At 41.3% G+C, this 21506-nt stretch overlaps 1 protein-coding gene and 1 long non-coding RNA gene across 4 annotated transcripts; one reads left to right on the plus strand and one right to left on the minus strand.

The window, feature by feature from the left end:
* Positions 1-825: 825 nt before the first annotated feature.
* Positions 826-15434, minus strand: LOC148048226 (uncharacterized). Of its 2 annotated transcripts, XR_015696041.1 has the most exons (5): positions 15294-15434; positions 3944-4174; positions 2811-2890; positions 1103-1311; positions 826-1008 (listed from the first exon to the last, which is right to left on the minus strand). It is a non-coding gene; the product is annotated as an uncharacterized LOC148048226 (long non-coding RNA). The 2 variants fall into 2 exon arrangements; XR_015696040.1 differs by having other exon boundaries at positions 826-1311.
* On the plus strand, positions 13238-20996 carry LOC148048227 (thiol S-methyltransferase TMT1A-like). Of its 2 annotated transcripts, none has more exons than XM_087710345.1 (2): positions 13238-13746; positions 20281-20996. In XM_087710345.1, exons 1-2 carry the CDS (start codon positions 13251-13253, stop codon positions 20535-20537), a joined length of 753 nt encoding a protein of 250 aa, XP_087566471.1. In that variant the 5' UTR covers positions 13238-13250; the 3' UTR covers positions 20538-20996. The 2 variants fall into 2 exon arrangements, with proteins under 2 accessions (XP_087566471.1, XP_087566472.1); XM_087710346.1 differs by having other exon boundaries at positions 13238-13742; positions 20301-20996.
* Positions 20997-21506: the final 510 nt, after the last annotated feature.

A 21506-nucleotide genomic window follows, 5' to 3' on the forward strand; every position in this document is an offset into this window, starting at 1 on the left:
AAGCTGATGATTTGAAGAAGGTTGAACTTTTACCCTCCCCTGAATACTGCACCAGAATGCTATTTAGTTTCACTAATTCTAATATTCCAAAACTACTGTTCAGAAGAGGATCCTGGTTAAGATCCTTTGGCATTTTGCCAAGAAGAGTCTTCAAATATATCGATTAAGCCACTTTTTGAGTAATCGACAACTTGTGAGTGGCAGGAGATTTATTGCCCACAAAAAATCGTCAGTGGCATATATTAATGAGCCAACTTCAAATGCTATTCTGGATATTGCAACATGTATTAGCTATATACCTACTTCTACAAAAGCCTCAGCTGGCGTTCCCTCAGACGGTAGGCTAACTGCTCCTCCTACAATTGGCCAAATCAGCCCCTAGCAGCACATAACAACTTACTGGGAAGCTTCCCTTGATTTGATCAGCTGGGAAGAGGTGGCCCCAAAAGAAGCGACATCAGTTCAGGGCACCCAAGGTCTCTTGGTAGATGGGTCCCAGATCAATGTCTCTGGGATTCCACCTATCTATGGGACTGATCTGTGTCAGGATGGCTTTTGGAACCAGGAGGAGACACGGCTCTTGAGGTGTGCTTCCTCAATCGGAAAGAGCCCAAATCATAAAGCGTCTGGATCAGTGGTGGGTTTCAAAAATTTTGGAACCTCTTTTGTAGGTGTGGCCTGCTTTGTGGGAGTGGCTTTCCGGCCATGTAACCAGGTAGGAGTGGCTTGCCGGCCATGTGACCAGGTGGGAGTGACTTGCCAGCCATGTGACCGAGTGGGAGTGGCTTGTCAGTCATGTGACCAGATGGGAGTGGCCAAGACAATGTCACTGAATTCTTTGCCCCAATGGATGTTCTACAAAAAGATATAAAAAAGGAAATTTATTATTTTGTGTACTTACTACTTAAATAAGATTAAAATAAGTACACAAAACAATAAAAGAGCTACTTACAGAAGGAAGATGACTGTCCTTGCCAGTTTTCAATATCACTAACTCCAATGAATGGCCTGCACAAAGAAGAGACACAGAAATGAACTTTTTCATTGCATGCACTGCATTAGGATGAAACCAGCACACAAAATAATAGAAAAGAAAGATTACTGTTCTTTTGTGTGTTGAAGTCAGTGGTGGGTTTCAAAAATTTTTGGAACCTCTTCTGTAGGTGTGGCCTGCTTTCTGGGTCCACTGGTGGAACCTCTTCTAACCAGTTTGGTAGATTTGACGAACCGGTTCTAGCGAATAGGTGCGAACTGGTAGGAACCCACCTCTGGTTGAAGTCACCCACTGATCACCTTGCTCCAATGAATGGCCTGCACAAAGAGATACAGAAAGGAAGACTTCAATTGCTTGCACTACCATATTAAGGATGAAACAAGCATACAAAGCAATAAAACAGCTACTTTCATAGGAAAGATGACTGTCCTAGAGGTCATACTCTGTTGCCTCTTCATTCTGTTAAATAATACTAACTGCAGAAGAAATAAAACCATATTGGACTTGATTGTGGTTGTAAGCTGAGGACTACACTACAGGTAACAGAAGGGACCCCTGTTTTCACCCAACAGTGTACAGTCTTTTCAGGAAGGATGTCCCCCAACAAACAGGAACTATATAGTTTTCCATCTAAGAAGTTAGATCAAGAATGAATGTAATAGGTAGATTCACAGAGCAATACAGATTTCTTTTTCTGAAATTTATTCCTCAGTTCAAAAAACAGAAACATATGAATTAGGTTCAATACTTAGGACAGACCAAGTAGCTATTCAAGAGTCAGTGGTGTCATGGTTAGAAGCAATGGTAAAGCAAGATATGGATTTAAAACCAATAATATTTGGTTGGGCATTTCAAAGGGAATACAATACATATTTAATTTTACACATGTTAACAGCTGCTGGAATTGTGTTTTCACAACAGTGGAAAAACAAAGATATGAAAATGAATAAATATTAGAATGTGCAGGAATAAATAAATTAATAATTAAAATCAAGAAGGCTTCAAATACTTTTTCATGTGAGATTTGTTTTATCAATTGCTAACTAACAGAAACAGAAATTAGAAATCTAAAAGTATGAAAGAAAACACCAATTATGTAAGGAAAATGTATAAGGAAATATTATTAGTACTTGATCATTATTAATGCGTAGATAACTGTGGGACATTACACACCCACACCCACACAAACTATGACAGTGCCAGGAAAACACCAAAAAATTACAATTTTCCCCAAAAGACTGCAGATGAAACCAGTTTTTTTCCCTAACCCTGAGGACAGGAAAGACAGGAAAGGCATTGTGGGAAATTATAAAGGGCACAGAACCAGAAACCACAATTACCTAAACAACCAGGTATCACACAGAAACAAATAAAATCTGGCAAAGCTGCCTTGCACCAACCTGGCCTGCCCATAGAAAAGCAGCCACTTTGAGACACATAAATCATGCACCAACCTGCACACTTAAAAGCAACATATTGCATCACAGATAAAATTTTGCAAAAAGGAGTAACATTTCTTGTAATAAACATATTCTATAAACAATAAATAAATAAAAATTCCCTAAAAATAATTTTAAAAATCTATAAATAATAAAAAAAATCCTCAAAAAACATTTAAAAATATTCTATACACAATAAATTAAAATAAAACCAGTTAAAAGTATTCAACACACAATAAAATAAAATAAACCATTTAAAAAAATTCTATACTCAATACTTTTAAATAAAATGATTTTAAAAAATTCTATACACAATAAATAAAATATTCTTTAAAAAAACATTAAAAGTATAAAAGAAAAAAAACCGGGTCACTTACCAGCAGGCAGAATCAGCAGCTCTCCGATGCGATGGATGCAGCAGGGAGCAGGCAGGCAACGAGGTAGCAGGTAAGCTGGACTGAAGGGACAAGGGACAACCGGGTCAGCTAGGTCCCCCGCCTGGCAGGCTTAGCCAGCCAGGCAAGGCTGGGGACTGGGGGGGGGGTATCAGGCACAACCTTTTGGGCCATGCGGCGTATGCCAGCTCGCGGCAGGGCTTCCCTTGCGAAAGCCACAAGCTGGAGTACGCTATCCTCCTGCCGCCGCCGCCCACCCCCTTTCGGCTGCAGGTTGGCATATGCTAGCTTCCCACCGCCATGCTCCTTTGGGCCACACGGCATACACCAGCTTGAGGCTTTCACGAGGGAAGGCCTAAAGGCCTTCCCCCGCAAAAGCCATGAGCTGGCGTACGCTAGCCACCCGCCGCCCACCCCCTTTCACCCACGTGGCATACACCAGCCTCCCACCACCACCGCCCTCCCCTTGCACTTAGCTGCTTATCTGAGGGAAGCAGCAAGCTGCTGGAAGGCAAAGCAAAGCAAAGTAGAACCTCTTCTAACCGGTACGGTAGATTTGACGAACCACTTCTACGAAACCGGTTAGAACCGGCAGGAACCCACCACTGGTCTGAATGCAGTTAAGTCCAAGCTTTGCAGTTTATCACTCTCTGACAAGGATTCCTTTGGGCCTCAGGGAGTTTATACTGATTTACCAGTGGAAGCTCCATTGGCGTTTTCTCCAAAATGTTTAATTCGTAAATCTGGAGACCCAGGGCTAACTCAAACTCCGCTTGATGATACTGCCGAATACCTTCCAGCTAAGCAACCAGTCAATGCCACAAGTATGAACTGGAGTACGTTTAGAGTCTTACAGTCCCATGAGCAAGGCTCGCCTCCCCACTCTTTTCCCCTGCTTTTGCCTCTCAAGAGAATGACCCTGGATGGATGTATTGTTTTTTATCTGAAGGGTGCTCTGGAAAAAAATTAACCACACAGAAGGACTAGTAAACTCAGTTATCCTCCCCTCCCCCCTGCATACTCAAGTGCCTTTCATGGAACATTGCAGGCTGGGGGCGAAGGTGTGGTACTACAGAATTTGCTAACTATATCCATTCATGTGATGTGATCCTCACCAAGGAGACATTCAAAATAAAAATAAGGAGGAATTTTCTGACAGTGAGAACTATCAACCAATGGAACGGAAGTTGCCTTCGGACGTTGTAGGGGCTTCATCACTTGAGACTTTCAAGAAGAGATTGGACTGTCAATTGTCAGAAATGGTGTAGGGTCTTCTGCTTGAACGGGGGAAGGGGTGGCGGGTATTGGATTAGGTGAACTATAAGGTCTCTTCCAACTCTGGTAATCTGTTAAAGAAAAATTAAACAATGTTTAGACAAAAGGCAGATGAGTCTCCAGAAGCAATGGGGACGTGGCAAACTTCCCTAGTTTCTTAGGCTGGACATATGTGCAACAGACAGGCAAGGTTTCATGAATTTAATTTTACAATAAATCTAGAGCTAGAACTTCTGGGTGTGCTTCTTGTCTAGATTATCTTGCTAAGCTTATTTTTATGATATAAAAAAGCATATATATATATATATATATATATATATATATATATATATATATATATATATATATATATATATATATATATATATATATATATATATATATATATATATATATATATATATATATATATATATATATATATATACTTTTTTTAAAACTTGGCACCAAAATCTCCACTACAGGGCGGGGCATAACCTTTTCCTAGGGGGTCACAGCAAGATCGACAGCAGTTTACAACTTCCGCGACACCTCATTTTAAAGCCCATAAAAAACTGAATTGAATGAGCTATTAAATGTTAAATTTGCTTTAAGAATGGCTGGAAAATTCGATTCGGAAGAACAAAGGATCATTGACAGAATAAAATGCATTGCCTTTCGAGAGGCTCGCGATGCTGGAGCGACGTTTATCAATCGAAAATGGATTGCAAACAAATTGAAACGTCATCCGGATTGGGTTACTGATAATTGGAACAAAACAGCCCAAGAATGTTTCACAAAATTTGGAGAAGGGCGTCCTCTGCAACTGTCCCAAGAAAGCAAAGCCATCATTGCAACTGGCAGTCGCAAACAACGAAAAGGAAACCGAAAAGTGGCCCAAGAAATCCTTCAAATTCGTGGAAAACGAGTTGATCAAAGGACAATCAGCCGATATCAAGAACGAGAAGGTTTGAAGCCATTCCACGTCATTTGCAAACCATTGAAAACTCAAACACACGTTCAAGATCGGCTTTGGTTGTGCGATTGGTTGTCTGAATGGACCGAGGAAGATTTTCTTCACTTGGCGCCATCTGACGAATTCTTCGTTTATGCCATTCGAAAACCGAATTTCCAGAACGATCGAATTTGGGCTAAAGACGTCGACAACATCGCCAAACATGAACGATATCGACAAATCGTTCGCACTCCGACTTGCATCGGGATTTTCGTCATTTTCACAGCCAAGAAACTGCATTGGGTTTTGAAGGATAAAGGGAAATCCTGGGATGGCAGTTATTTCCGTGAGAAAATTTTATTGGAGAATGTCATTCCATTTCTCAGTGATCCAGACAATGTCTTGGTGGTTGGTGAGGCTGTCTTTCTTCATGACAAAGCTCCTTGCATGCGTGCAAATGCGACTCAGCAATTGTTAAAGGAAAACAATGTCGAATTTTGGGGCAATGACGTCTGGCCGGGAAATTCGCCAGATCTCAATCCGGCAGAGAACATTGGGGCCATAATTAAGGATGAAGTGGAAGCTCTGATGATTCAGGAGCAAGGTCAAAATCGATATTCGGTTGAAACTTTGAGAATGAATTTGGAAACTGTGTTGAAAAATCTGGAAAATCGAACGGAACTGTTTGAAGATTTGTTGTGTTCTTATCCACCTCGTTTGAATGCTGTTCGAAGGGCTAATGGTGGTCATACTGACTATTAAATCATGTCAATAAACTCAGTTTTTGATGGGCTTTCGAATGGTGTATGAATTATTTGTGTTGTTATTACAAGTGTTGCTGTGACCCCCTAGGAAAAGGTTATGCCCCGCCCTGTATAATGTTTATAAAAGAAAAAGGAAAAATAACACCATGCACCAGCTTGCTGCTGGAGGTGGCTGATGGGATAAGACTTCATCCCAGTTCCGTCCATCTCTTAGCTATTTTAGTTTCAGTTTTAGTAAAATTTAGTAGAGTTTTTAATAATACTGTGGAAATCCTGGCAGCTTTTCTCAGTTAAAATGCAAACGGAGTTTGGGATTCCACCTCTGTGTCTTATTTACTCAGGAGCTTCTGGATGGGGGCAAATCATTCATCGTCTTTGCTTGAGGGGTATAAACTTCAAAGCCTTTTCACTCTAAGGAGGTTAAAGGATTTCCAATGTCTTTTACTTTGGAGCTCAGAGAGGAAGACAAAGGAGGTTAAAGGAGTTTTAATGTCTTTTTACTGTTCTGCCCCGGGCATTGAGCTTCTGCTCGGGCAGCCAGTTAACTCCACGCTTAGGAATATCTTTCAGATCACGTTTATCAGGCATTCTTAATAGCAAAACTTACAGTTCAGTGTTAAGATTCTTCTGACTTTCCATGATCTGTCCCATCACGTAGTGTAAAAAGACATTAATTTCTCTAACCCATGCTGCTGGTGCAAAACTGCTTCTGGTAGCGCCAATGGCGATTCAGTGAGTGCCCAGTAATAAATCAATTTCCCGGGCAGAGTACCCCACTGCCCAATCAGGGAGCACAGATGTGGTCACATGTTATGGGACTATATTTCCCATAAGGTAGTTACATGTCCCATGAGATAGTTTCTTAAAGGAGACAGCTCTTAATTCCTATATTAGCTATATACTGTTGGGACAGCACAGGATTAGGCTGAAAGCTAAGGCTTAGAATGTATACACTGGTAATGTATCAAAGCTTGCTAACTGCTGAATTGTGTATTTCTTTGTTTTACTTATGCTTTTCACCTTCAATAAAAAAAGAGCTTGGAGGTTCGTTGTTGTTGTCTGGTGAACATTGTCTGGTGACTTTTTCTGAATTCAGCAAATGCAAATATCAAGTCTCGTGATTCTGAGGTATATTGTGGGTTGTGTCTGACCCTTGGAAAAGACTGATCCTTAAGATATTGATGGACACTAAATAATACTATATTGAAAGAAAATGACTTTGTACAAAAATGGAAAAAGAACTAGACTTTTTCTTTAAAGAAAATAGGAAAGAAGATACATCAATGCAGAATCTTTGGGATGCAATGAAGGCTATCCCTAGAGGTCTGATAATAGACTATATAAGGAAGAGAAATTCAAAGAAAAGACAAGCGCATAAAGCTCTAGACAACTACTATAAAATACATGAAAGAGAATTACAGAGATCGGCACAAAAAAAGATGTTAAAATAAAAATGGATACAATTAAACATAAAATGGATCTACTGGAAAAGGAAGAACTGGCACAAAAAATTAGAGGAACTAAACAGAATTACTTTGAAAATTGAAATAGACCAGGCAGATGGTTGGCATATAAGATGAAAAGAGAGAGAGAGACAAAGAAAATATTCCAATTAAGAGATGAGCAAGAACAAATTCAGTATGGAAACATTGAGAAAAAAATTCTACAAGACTACTATGCTAAGCTCTATGAACAAGAGAAGGTGGAAGAGGGAGGAGTTAAAAAGTATTTACAGGATGCTAATCTTCCCCAGATATCAGATGAAACTAGAACAATGTTAGAAAGTAAAATAACAATGATGGAGCTAATGGAAGCACTTAAAAAACAAAATAATGGAAAAGCCCCAGGTCCAGATGGTCTACCTGTGGAATTCTGCAAAACATTTGAAGAAATCTTGACTCTCCAACTCTTAGAAGTCATGAATGAAGTGATATCTGAGGGTAGAATACCGAAATCATGGTCAGAAGCATACAATGTATTGCTACCAAAGGAGGAGACTGATTTAACACAAACTAAGAATTATAGACCAATTTCTTTATTAAACTTAGATTATAATATATTTGCATCTATACTAGCAGAGAGACTTAAAAAACACTTAAATAGCTTTATCCACTCAGACCAAAATGTTTTTTTACCAAAGAGACGGTATGAGAATGATTTTGAATACTTTGGAATATTATGAGGCTCATCCCGAAAAACAAATGGCTTTGATGTTTCTTGATGCACAGAAAGCTTTTGACAAGGTGAACTGGCAATTTATGTTTCTACAATTGGAACAGATAAACTTTGGTAAGAAATTTATACAAACCATACAAATGGTATATCATAAACAAACAGCAAAGATAATGGTAAATGGAGAATTGACAGATTCTATTGAAACAAAGAGAGGTACGAGACAAGGTTGCCCATTATCACCATTACTCTTTGTCTTAACATTAGAAGTTTTAAATAGAAAGATTAGAGAAGAAGAAATAAGAGGAATGAAAATTAAAAAAGAATACAAGCTACAAGCGTTTGTAGATGATTTGGTTTTTATTCTTGAAGATCCACTAGAAACAGCACCAAAATTGTTAGAAAGAATAGAGGAGTATGGAAAAGTAGCAGGTTTGAAAATGAACAAAGACAAAACAAAGATTTTGACAAAGAACATACCAGCAAGACAAAAGGAAGAGTTGTCAGAAGCTTTGCAGATTCAAATCACAAGCAAGGTTAAATATTTGGGGATATATTTATCACCTAGATGCAGTACTCTTAAGGAGGACAATTATACTAGACTAAAACAACAAATTGCAACTGACTTGATAAAATGGGAAAATCTACAACTATCAATGATAGGAAGAATCTCTATAATTAAAATGAACATCTTACCTAGAATTTTATACCTATTCCAGACAATCCCAATCAGATTGGGTAAAGACTTTTTTCAACATCTAAATAAAATCGTTTTGAAGTTTATTTGGCAAGGGAAAAAAGCAAGACTAAAACTCAAACTGTTACAAGATGCTAGAACTAGAGGAGGACTGGGCTTACCTGACTGGGAGTTATATTACCAAGCAACAAATTTAATGTGGATTAAGGAGTGGATAACACTAAAAAAACTCTAGATTATTGAATGTAGAAGGTCATGATTTACTGTTGGGATGGCATGCTTTCTTATGGTATAAGAGAACTAAAGCACATGGCTATTTTAGAAGACATTATATAAGGGAGGCCTTGTTATTAAATTGGGAAAAGGTTAAAAGATTACACTAAAAAATTCCACTCTGGATATCAATGATTGAAGCATTTTCATATTCAATAATATATAAAAAGGAACAAACAGTTAGATATGTTGAAATACTGAATGCAGAGGGTGAATTTAAATCTATTCAAGAGTTGAAACAGGAAGGAATAGAAATGAATTGGTGCTCATATGTACAGATACAATCTAGATATAATGAAGATAGAAAATCAAAAGGTTTTTACAATAAAATGATGGAGTTAGATAAAATCCTAACAGGTACTGATGAAAAAGTAATTTAAAAACTATATGGATATTTATTGGAGGCTAAATTACAAGAGGAACAAGTTAAAAAAACCATGATAGCTTGGGGGGAAAACTTTGGGCATGAGATTGATTTAGAGATATGGCAGAAATTGTGGTCTCAAAATTATAAAATGACAATGTCTACTGCATATAGAGAAAATTTGTATAAGATGTTTTACAGGTGGCATCTACCCCCAACGAGAATTGCAAGAATGTCCAAGAATAAATCAGAAAAGTGTTGGAAATGTCATCAGATACCGGGCTCATATTACCACATGTGGTGGACTTGCATTGAAGCTAAAAGATACTGGACTAAAATTCACATGTGGTTGGAGAAAATGATACACAAACACATAGATCTTAAGCCTGAGATTTTTTTTATTGGGAATTATACCAGAAATCTATAACAAAGACTTAAAATACTTGATTGTAAATGTTTTAACAGCAGCCAGAATTTTGCAAAAAACTGGAAAAATGAAACAATACCAAAACAGGAAAAAGTTATTCAAAAAATAATGGAGTGTGCTGAAATGAGTAAATTGACATTTGAAATTAGAGAACAAGAAGACGAGCAATTTTATAAGATATGGGACTTGTTTTATGAAAAATGAAATGAAAAATGTTTTACTTATGTTTTAACTGAAGGAGTTAAGTGATAATATAATTATGCTGTGAAATAGATTAACAACGATACAATGAAAGGCTGATACATATATGAATTGAATACTTTAGAACTTTTTGTGTTAAAATGGATAAGGATAACAATGAATTTATGTATACCTGATAGAGGATTGGTGATATAATGTATAACTCTAAGTATATATTATAAAGATATCTTGTTGTTGATAAATAATTTTAATAAGGAAGTAATTAAAAATTGGTATATATATGAAGTGACTATTTTGAGTACCTTGTTGAAAAATGAAGGAATCAAATCTTTGTTTGAATGTATGATGTACAAGGACAATAATAAACATAAGCATTGGTGGGATTATACATAATTGAAAACAGTGATACACAAATATAAATGGTTGGTAAATCCTTTTCATATCAGGATATGTGATTATATAAAAGTATATTGTTATTAAACAGACAATCAAGAATGAAAGGGAATTAGGGTTATTGGGAAAAAAATATTAATCGTAATTGAATATACGTTGTACGATGAAAGTGAGGTATTTAGTTATATTAGATGAAAAATCTGTGATTGTAAATGTAATTGAGAATATGGGTGCAAAAACACTTGTAACCAAACGACATGCTGTATGTAATGGATGAGAATTTTTTTAATGTTGTTTTTTTATGTTTAAAAATAAAAACAAATTGCCAAAAAAAAAGACTGATGCTCAGTAACCACTTTTAAGTGGGGACTGCAAAGAGGTGTGTTGTTAAACCTTAACATGATACTACCACATTTTGGGAAAATAATGTGGTATATTTGTTTAATGCCACCCCATGCTTATCTTTCTGCCTACTAATTTTAGATTTCAAATACTATATTACTTTGGATGAAGCTTGATAAAATGTCATGTTGAGCATCTTGGATTTTAACTAGCAAACTAAGTTGATATAACTGCAAATTTAGAATCAAAAATCAAAACCTGCCTTGTTTATGCATTAAAGGTCTCTTATGCCCAGGGGTGGGTTCCTGTTGGCATTACTACTGGTTCGGTGCCTGAAAAATTCAAAGTTACAACAGCACTGAAAAAAGTTACTTTTTACAATTTTTCACATTTATGTTGATTGTAGCATCCGCATGGTCAAGTGATCAGGATGCTTGGCAACTTGTTCATGGCTACAGTATCCCGGGGTCATGTGATCACCTTTTGCAATCTTCTGACAAGCAAATTCAATAGGAAAACAAGATTCACTTAACAACCGTATTGCTAACTTGACAACTGCAGCGATTGAATCTGAATAGCTATTTATCAAACCACTTTCTCTTGAATTATCAGATCAGGATATGTAATGGCATTTATTTTTATATATCGGCATTTATTTAGGTCATTTATTTAGTCAATTTATAATCCAGTGTAATCACTAAACTTTAAGAAATAAGTAATATATTAAAAACAAGATTAAATAAAAGCCTATAACAAAACCAACATTAAACTGTCTCATGTTTAAATTCCTAGTACACTGTGTTCTGTTTACTTTTGCAGAACAAATTGTGAATTACATTTAGGAACTTGTCTTCACTTGGCTAGACTAAATTAAAATAAACTGATTAAATAAGCTGATTAAAATAAACATAAACATAGAATCCATCTTTGCGGCACGGACCAATGAGGCTTTCTGTCCATTTATAATAGCAAATAGGGGAAAGGACCACTATTGAGTTTTCTGAATGTATAGAAAATCGAATTATGGTAGAACAACATTAAGGGATTTCCAATTGCTTGTACCTATGGCGAGTTAACTGCCAACGAGTACAAGTGGGTTTCTCTCTAACAGAACTTGGAAGAAAATAATGCTTAGTTGCAAGGATAGGGAACTGCCCCGCCTGGATAGAGAACTTGGTTTCCTAGTGTAGGAGTGTAATAAACTCTCGCATCTGCCACTTTTCTTCATTTGCATCATTACTGATGGCTGCTTTAGAATCGAGTCTGAGGATTTTTGGCATCATTAAAGTCAGTAATTTTATTGACTCTCCAGACCATTTTAAATATACTATGGCTAACAACAAAGCATAGATATCCTGAAATGAGATATTCTTGTTTTTTAATGTAAAACTAATTCATTTTAGGCATTACAATTTAAAACTAAAATCTAAACAGTGTGTCGGGTGAGCAAACCGTTTAGTACAGACAGAAAAGATGGAAAGAAAGAAAGAAAGAAAGAAAGAAAGAGGAAGGAAAGAAAGAAAGAAAGAAAGAAAGAAAGAAAGAAAGAAAGGAAAGAGGGAGGGAGAGAGAGAGGGGGGGAATATAATAAAAATCATGTTTCCATGTGCTGAAACTGCAAAGCACTCACACCACGTGAAACTCGCCCCACAAGACCCACGGCACCCCAGATGGACAACCCCAAAAGAAGCCATCCAAAGGCTCAGCCGCCAGTTGCTTCCTGGATCAAAGATGATCCGGAGCTTTCATTCGTCCATCCTCTCTTTGTGGCTGCTGTTTCTGCTGCTGGGGCTCCTGCCCCCCCATCCCTCACAGATGTTGAGACCGAGGCTGCTTTGTTTGAGCAGGGGGTTGGACTACAAAACCTCCAAGTGGATGACTCTGCTTAGTGCTTAACTGTTTAAAAAAGCCTCTAAAAAAGCATCCTCTACAGGAGGAGGCAGGAATATGACATGCCTCACCTACGTCAGGAATTTTTTGGCTTTTAACCCTTGCTTAACTCTGCTCGAGTGATCATAAAACGCCTAAAGTCAGAGTAGATGAGGCCCGTCATTCTCCTGCCTCCTCCTGTAGAGGGCACTTTTTCAGAGGCTTTTTTAAACAGATAAGCACTAAGCAGCATCATCCACTGTGACTCTGGCAGCAACTAGCTCAGCCTGACCTCAGCTCTTGCCTTTACATTGTTTTTTCTTTTCAAGATGACAGTGGTGAGGCTCTGCCTCCCCTGCCTCCCCTGACTGCACGTCACTGCTCCTGGTTCAGTGGTGGGTTCCGGATCCCATCACAACTGGTACGCTGAGCATAGGGCCAGGTGTCCCAGTTGGGCACGTATGCTGTGTTTGCCACCACCCTGCGGCAATTCAGTTGTATAACTGAAAGATTTTTTTACGTAACTAAAAGAGTCGTTGTCGCTTTAAGGAAGAACTGGAACAGATTCAAACTGAGGACCTGATGGAAATGCTTTCCGTACGTCATTAAAACGTACAGAAAGCATAAAAGAACAGTGAGTAACTGGGAGTATTTCAAGGAAATCATTGAGGGAATCAAGCAGGAAGGGTTTCTTTTCTTCCATCAAAGACGATGCTGGTTTTCATCTTCCAACAATGCCTGAAAATCCTCATCCTGCCCATCTATGTGCTTGCCTATTTTGGCTTATGGGATCCTATTTGCAAAAAAACTTTCCCACTTTTCATGACTCAGCTCAGCAAACTGTACAATAAAAAAATGTACAAGGAAAGGGAGAAGCTGTTCCATAACATGCGCGACTATGCTGATGCTTCAGGAAAGCTCCACCTGCTAGAGATTGGCGTGGGCACCGGCCCCAACTTTCAGTTTTATCCCCCCAACACTCGCGTGACCTGCTTGGACTACAACCCCAACTTTCAAAAATTCCTCCTGAACAGCATGGCTCAAAACACACACCTCCAGTTTGAGAATTTTGTGGTCGCCTCCGCTGAGAACATGACTTCATTGTCGGACAACTCTGTGGACGTGGTGGTTTGCACAACCGTGTTTTGCTCTGTGAAGAACACCCAGGCTGCATTGAAGGAGATCTTGCGAGTGCTCAGACCAGTAAGTCAAAGAGCAAAGAGGGAAAGTTAATTCTGGGGTGTCCAGACAAATGAATAATAGGTACTAGGTAGGTGCAAATACACACTATGCAGGTGTGCATAGGAGCAAGGGCTTTAGATCCCATAAAAACAGCATCTCTCTGCTGCTCTTTATGCTGCTCATTTTCGGGCTTAACATAAACTGGATCCCTGGCCAAATTTTTTCACTTTTTAAAGCATTTTTTCCCTGCCAATTTGCCCAAACCGAGAGGGGGAAAATGCTTTAAAAAGGGTGGGGGAAAGCTTCCAAGGATCGTTCAGCTCAGCTGGATGGCTTGAAATTTTGTTTAAAACTTTAATTAACAATAATGTTGTTGTTAGTTGCAAAGTCGTGTTTGACCCATTGCTATTGCATGGACAACGTTCCTCCAGACCTTCCTGTTCTCTTCCATCCATTTAAGCAACACCTATGTGTCACGTTCTGAGCATGCGCTAAAATAAAGTTGTTTAAGCGGGAAGTACTCGACAGCCGATTGGCTGGTCGTTTGACAGCTCCAGTATAAAAAGGGACTGTCCAAACGAGCAGCGCGCGTTCCTGTCTGAAGTCGGTTCTGAATGTTAGCCTGTGCTTGTTAGGGAATAAACTTGTTAGCCTTTATTCCCGTCTCCGCCTCAGTTCTTCTGGCTACCCAAGGGTCCTGGTATACAATACTATGCATTAGGGTACTGGAGACTAAAACATACAGGAACTGGGCATGGCTAGTCTAGTGAAGAGAAGGACCAGGGGAGACATGATAGCAATGTTCCAATATTTGAAGGGCTGCCACACAAAGGAGGGGGTCAAGCTATTTTCCACAGCACCTGAAGGGCAGACAAGGAATAATGGATGGAAACTCACCAAGGAGAGATTCAACATAAAAATAAGGAGGAATTTTCTGACAGTGAGAACTATCAACCAATGGAAGGGAAGTTGCCTTCGGAAGTTGCAGGGGATTCATCACTTGAGACGTTCAAGAAGAGATTGGACTGCCAATTGTCAGAAATGGTGTAGGGTAAGGTGACCAGATTTTCAGATTGGAAAAGAGGGACGCCCTTGACCGGCGGGGGGGGGGGGGGGGCTTGATTAAAAAAAATTTTTTTGTCAAAAGGTCACCCCAGGACACTGAAACCAGCTTAAATACGAATCTGTTGCCAAACAAAATTTTGATCACGTGACCATGAGGATGCTGCAACGGTCGCTAAGTGTGAAAAATGGTCGCAACGGTCACTAAGTGTGAAAAATGGTCATCAGTCACTTTTTTCAATGCTATTGTATCTTCCTGATTATTAAAAGTGCAAATTCACTCAGTGTCAATCATGACTCCTGAGTCCATTTCAAAGTATTGTGCATAGAAATTTTTAAAATGGCTTGTTTCAATTTATTTTGTATAGAATCTTTTTTTAAATAGTTTAAGACAATTTAAAAAAAGAATCAACACAGAATAACACTATTTTTAAAAATCATATGCACAATAAATAAAATATTATTTTAAAATACATTAAAAAAATAAAAGAAAAAACCCAGCTCACTTACCAGCAGGCAGGCAGAGTCAGCAGATCTTCGTAGGGATGGATGGAAGCACACAGGGAGCCTATATATACGCAACTGCAGTAACAATGACAATGATGAAGGATTGGATTGAGTTAAAGAATAAAAGAATTCTGATCTTAGAAGGCCATGACCTGCAGGCAGGCTGGCATAATTTCTTATGGAATGAATGACAAACATAAAATGCACAAATACTTTCAAAATCATTTAATTAGAACTTTACTGCAACAATGGCTCAAAATTTTAAAAATCCACTATGTGAAAACCCCAAATTGGCTATCACCAACAGAAAGAACGACACACCCAAATTTTACAGATTGGAACAAAATTCTAAGATACAGAGATCTAATTGACAGACAGGGAAATTTAAAAACAATTGAAGAATTGGCAGATCAGAATATGAAAGGTGACTGGCTAACCTACCTCCAAATTAAAACTAAATACAATAAAGACACTAAAATATATGGTATTGAAACAGAACCACACAAATTGAATAAAATTATTCAAAGTCTGGACAGAAAGATGATAGGGAAAATATACAAATTCCTCTTGAAGTATCAAATGGAAGAAGAAATTGGAAACTGTAAAAGAACCAATGATAAAATGGGCACAGAACTTTGGCTATAACATTGAACTAGACAAATGGGAAAAATTTTGGGGAATAAATTTAAGAATGACACTATCAATCCCATACAAGGAAAACCTTGTTCTTTCAATCTTTCCAATATTTTTTTCCTTCATTCCCTTGTCTGTTTCAATATTAAGTACATTTCTTCCTTTCTTCCTATAATTTTTTCCATTTTCTTCCTTATATTCTTTTCCATTTCAACATTGTCTTCCTTTTTTCCTTCCTTCCTTCCTATACGTCCTTCCATTTTCTTCCTTATATTATCTTTTCTGTTTCAACAGTCTTTGTTTCTTCCTTCCTTCCCTCCTTCCTTCCTTCCCTTCCTTCCTATACTTCTTCTTTCATTCATTATATTTTCTTTTCCATTTCAATATTAAGTGTAATTCTTTGTTCCTCCTTCCTTCTTTCAATCCTTCCAATACTTTTTCCTTCATTCTCTTTTCCTTCAATATTAAGTGCAATTCCTTCCTTCCTTCCTTCCTTCCTTCCTTCCTTCCTTCCTTCCTTCCTAAGTTATTTCCATTTTCTTCCTTATATAATATTTTCTGTTTCAACAAAAAGTGCCTTCCTTCCTTCCCTCCCTCCCATCCCTTTCTTTATGTTTTCTTTATATTTTCTTCATGCTTTCTTTTCTTTTTCCTCTGCTCTTTTTAAATGCCCCCCCTTCTTCTCCTCCTCTACATTTAGGTTGGATTAGTTTGTACAACAGTCATCAAACTTCTGAAGTAAAAATAAATAAATAAATCATATTTAAGAAGAAGAAGAAAAAGGAAGACGTTTTTAGTTAAGTCAAACGTTTTAATAAAAGTTTCATCTTTTAAGATTCGTCCAACACATCCAATTGTAACCTTAACAGTAAAGAATATCACCCCAGCTGCTAAAGGTTCAACCAGTCTGAGAACCATTGAAAAGACAACAGTGCAGCAAAATCCAAAAGACACAACTTCCTCACGACCTCACCGCCATAGCTTTGGTACCAAATCTTTAAGGAAGGGGCGCCAGAAAGGAGGAGGAGGAGGAGGAGGAGGAGGAGGAGGAGGAGGAGGAGAAGGGAACCAAAGAGACGCTCTCGGAGGCGGCGATCCCATTCACGAAGAGGCAGGAGGAGAGGTGGGTGCGCTGGCAGCTGCCCCGCAGACAACTTCCACACGCTTCAGGAGCTTCTGCCGAGCAACAGGAGCCCCGGAAGCGCGTGGAAGTTGTCTGCGGGCAGCTGCCGCTGCGTCCACGCTCTCGGAGGCGGCGATCCCATACACGAAGAGGCAGGAGGAGAGGTGGGGGCGCTGCATGAACGGACTTCTCGCGGCCGCTCCCACGCTCTCGGAGGCGGCGATCCCATACACGAAGAGGCAGGAGGAGAGGTGGGGGCGCTGCACGAACGGACTCCTCGCGGCCGCTCCCACGCTCTCGGAGGCAGCGATCCCATTCACGAAGAGGCAGGAGGAGAGGTGGGTGCGCTGGCAGCTGCCCCGCAGACAACTTCCACACGCTTCAGGAGCTTCTGCCGAGCGACAGGAGCCCCGGAAGCGCGTGGAAGTTGTCTGCGGGCAGCTGCCGCTGCGTCCACGCTCTCGGAGGCGGCGATCCCATACACGTAGAGGCAGGAGGAGAGGTGGGGGCGCTGCACGAACGGACTCCTCGCGGCCGTTCCCACGCTCTCGGAGGCGGCGATCCCATACACGGAGAGGCAGGAGGAGAGGTGGGGGCGCTGCACGAATGGACTCCTCGCGGCCGCTCCCACGCTCTCGGAGGCAGCGATCCCATTCACGAAGAGGCAGGAGGAGAGGTGGGTGCGCTGGCAGCTGCCCCGCAAACAACTTCCACACGCTTCAGGAGCTTCTGCCGAGCGACAGGAGCCCCGGAAGCGCGTGGAAGTTGTCTGCGGGCAGCTGCCACTGCGTCCACGCTCTCGGAGGCGGCGATCCCATACACGAAGAGGCAGGAGGAGAGGTGGGGGCGCTGCACGAACGGACTCCTCGCGGCCGCTCCCACGCTCTCGGAGGCAGCGATCCCATTCACGAAGAGGCAGGAGGAGAGGTGGGTGCGCTGGCAGCTGCCCCGCAGACAACTTCCACATGCTTCAGGAGCTTCTGCCGAGCGACAGGAGCCCCGGAAGCGCGTGGAAGTTGTCTGCGGGCAGCTGCCGCTGCGTCCACACTCTCGGAGGCGGCGATCCCATACACGAAGAGGCAGGAGGAGAGGTGGGGGCGCTGCACGAACGGACTCCTCGCGGCCGCTCCCACGCTCTCGGAGGCGGCGATCCCATACACGAAGAGGCAGGAGGAGAGGTGGGGGCACTGCACGAACGGACTCCTCGCGGCCGCTCCCACGCTCTCGGAGGCAGCGATCCCATTCATGAAGAGGCAGGAGGAGAGGTGGGGGCGCTGGCAGCTGCCCCGCAGACAACTTCCACACGCTTCAGGAGCTTCTGCTGAGCGACAGGAGCCCCGGAAGCGCGTGGAAGTTGTCTGCGGGCAGCTGCCGTTGCGTCCACGCTCTCGGAGGCGGCGATCCCATACACGAAGGGGCAGGAGGAGTGGTGGGGGCGCTGCACAAACGGACTCCTCGCGGCCGCTCCCACGCTCTCAGAGGCAGCGATCCCATTCACGAAGAGGCAGGAGGAGAGGTGGGTGTGCTGGCAGCTGCCCCGCAGAGAACTTCCACACACTTCAGGAGCTTTTGCCGAGCGACAGGAGCCCCGGAAGCGTGTGGAAGTTGTCTGCGGGCAGCTGCCGCTGCGTCCACACTCTCGGAGGCGGCGATCCCATACATGAAGAGGCAGGAGGAGAGGTGGGGGCGCTGCACGAACGGACTCCTCGCGGCCGCTCCCACGCTCTCGGAGGCAGCGATCCCATTCACGAAGAGGCAGGAGGAGAGGTGGGTGCGCTGGCAGCTGCCCCGCAGACAACTTCCACACGCTTCAGGAGCTTCTGCTGAGTGACAGGAGCCCCGGAAGCGCGTGGAAGTTGTCTGCGGGCAGCTGCCGCTGCGTCCACACTCTCGGAGGCGGCGATCCCATACACGAAGAGGCAGGAGGAGAGGTGGGGGCACTGCACGAACGGACTCCTCGCGGCCGCTCCCACGCTCTCGGAGGCGGCAATCCCATACACGAAGAGGCAGGAGGAGAGGTGGGGGCGCTGCACGAACGGACTCCTCGCGGCCGCTCCCACGCTCTCGGAGGCAGCAATCACATTCACGAAGAGGCAGGAGGAGAGGTGGGGGCGCTGGCAGCTGCCCCGCAGACAACTTCCACGCGCTTCAGGGGCTTCTGCCGAGCGGAATGGCTCATCTGGTAGGATAGAGAACAGGACGATGAGCCAGCCCAGCAAGCTAGCAGCTGATGGGCGGGAGCTGCGAGCGCCAAAAAAAGCGTGCCTTTTAAAAAGGCGGGCGGGACGTGGGAAAATGCATTGGAAAGCAGGTGTGTCCCGCCAAAAGCGGGACATCTGGTCACCTTAGTGTAGGGTCTTCTGCTTGAACGGGGGTAGGGGGTGACCTATAAGGTCTCTTCCAACTCTGTTAATCTGTTAAAGAAAAATTAAACAATGTTTAGACAAAAGACAGATAAGTCTCCAGAAGCAATGGGGACGTGGCAAACTTCCCTAGTTTCTTAGGCTGGACAGATGTGCTTTCAGACAGGCAAGGTTTGTGAATTTAACTTTACAATAGATCTAGAGCTAGAACTTCTGGGTGTGCTTCTCGTCTGGATTATCTTGCTAAGCTTATTTGTATGATATATAAAAGCATATATAGATTTTAACTTGGCACCAAAATCTCCACTATAATGTTTTTGAAAAAAGGAAAAATAACACCATGCACCAGCTTGCTGCTAGAGGTGGCTGATGGGATAAGACCTCATCCCCATCCTGTCCATCTCTTAGCTCTCTTAGTTTCAGTTTTAGTAAAATTTAGTAAAGTTTTTAATAATATTTTAATCTGTGTAATTTTACTGTTTTAATTACTTATAACCTGTTTTATAACTTGTAAGCCACCCAAAATCACCTCAAAAGAGAGATGAGTGGCATAAAAATGTAATAAATACACAGTGATGCTTAACATTTTGTGAACCCTTTTGAATTTTAATATAAATTCTAAACTGAGATAAGGATAAACCAATATGCGGAAATGTAATGAACTGATACAGCTACTTAATCACCTTCCTTTAATAAAAAAAGGCCAATTCTGCAGTTTTCCTAGAACTTCAATCTCCTGTAAATCATTCATGGCTAAATTGCATTCCAGCTTCATTTTGTCTCTATACTTAATTATTGCTTCATGTCCCCAGGACGTTTTGTATCAACAATCTTGATTACAGTGGAAATACAATGTTTAATTTCTATATTGTGTTATTTTACTTTTTCCAGGGTGGTGCATTCTATTTCATTGAACATGTAGCAGCTAGTAGATCGAAGTGGGCCTCCTTCTTGCAACAAGTCTGTAACCCTACTTGGAGATATTTGACAGACGGATGCTCCTTCTTAAAAGAGACCTGGAAGGATTTGGAGAATGCGGGGTTTTCTAAACTGTACTTGCAACACTTCATGGCCCCGTTGTACGTAACTGTAGTTTGTCCCCATATTTATGGATATGCTGTGAAGTAATTTAAGAGAAAGCATCTTTCTCTTAAAATCAAATTTTTGACTTTAAGGAATTAAGAGTGACAATGCATACGCTACACTAAGAAAAGTGTTTCCTCTATTCTATACAATTTGGAGTGGACAAAGGATCCTAAAAGTTTAGGCCGCACTAAACCTAAATCAGGGATGTCAAACTCAAAGCCTGGGGGCTGGATCAGGCCCATGGAGTGCTTATATGGGGTCACCCTGGAAACAGCAAAGGACTGGCCAGTGGTGCCTTTGCCAGAAAAAAATGGAGCTTGGGAGGTCCACGCATGGCCTCCTCAAGCTCTGTTTTCATTGGCAGAGGGCTGCAGGAGACCATTGCAGCAAAAACGGAGCTTGGAAGCCTGTTTTTGCTGACAGAGTGCTCAAACCACCATAGGCACCCTCGACATGAGTGACGTTGAGCTGGCCATGCCCACCCGGGCCATGTCCCCTCCTTCCCCCTCCCCCCCCGATCAAAAACACTGTCAATGAAATTGAGTTTGACATATTTGATATAAATGGGTTGGATGGAGGACAAATAAATATTAAAATTAATTAATACTATTAATATAAAAGAATTAATATAAAATATAAAAGAAAAACAATCCCACTAGCAAAAGACCATATGGGGTGAAAAAAATCCACCATCATTTTGCTTTGGCATCATTCAGTCCATCATGTCAGTTTCCTGGGAAGGAAAGCTAGAGGAGGCCTGTGTTTGAGTATCACTGGCAACCTGTGTGGAGTTCTCTAAGAACAAACTGGTGATGGACAAAGCTCTAACCTAGGCACAAGCAGAGCAGGGAATCTTGGTTAAATAATATTTCAGGCAGAAGACTTTGTTGGCCTTTGGGAGAGGCCTACGCGGAAAGATTTTTCTCCTGTTCTTATTCCCTGTAGTTGTAGAGCGGGTAAAACTCTGCATATGTTGGCATGGGATTAAACTGAAAGCTAAGGCTTAGAATG

This window comes from Thamnophis sirtalis, unplaced genomic scaffold, assembly GCF_051295495.1.
Source record: "Thamnophis sirtalis isolate CommonGarterSnake01/CBP01778 unplaced genomic scaffold, rThaSir2_p1.2 scaffold_3, whole genome shotgun sequence".
Classification (NCBI taxonomy): Eukaryota; Metazoa; Chordata; class Lepidosauria; order Squamata; family Natricidae; genus Thamnophis; species Thamnophis sirtalis.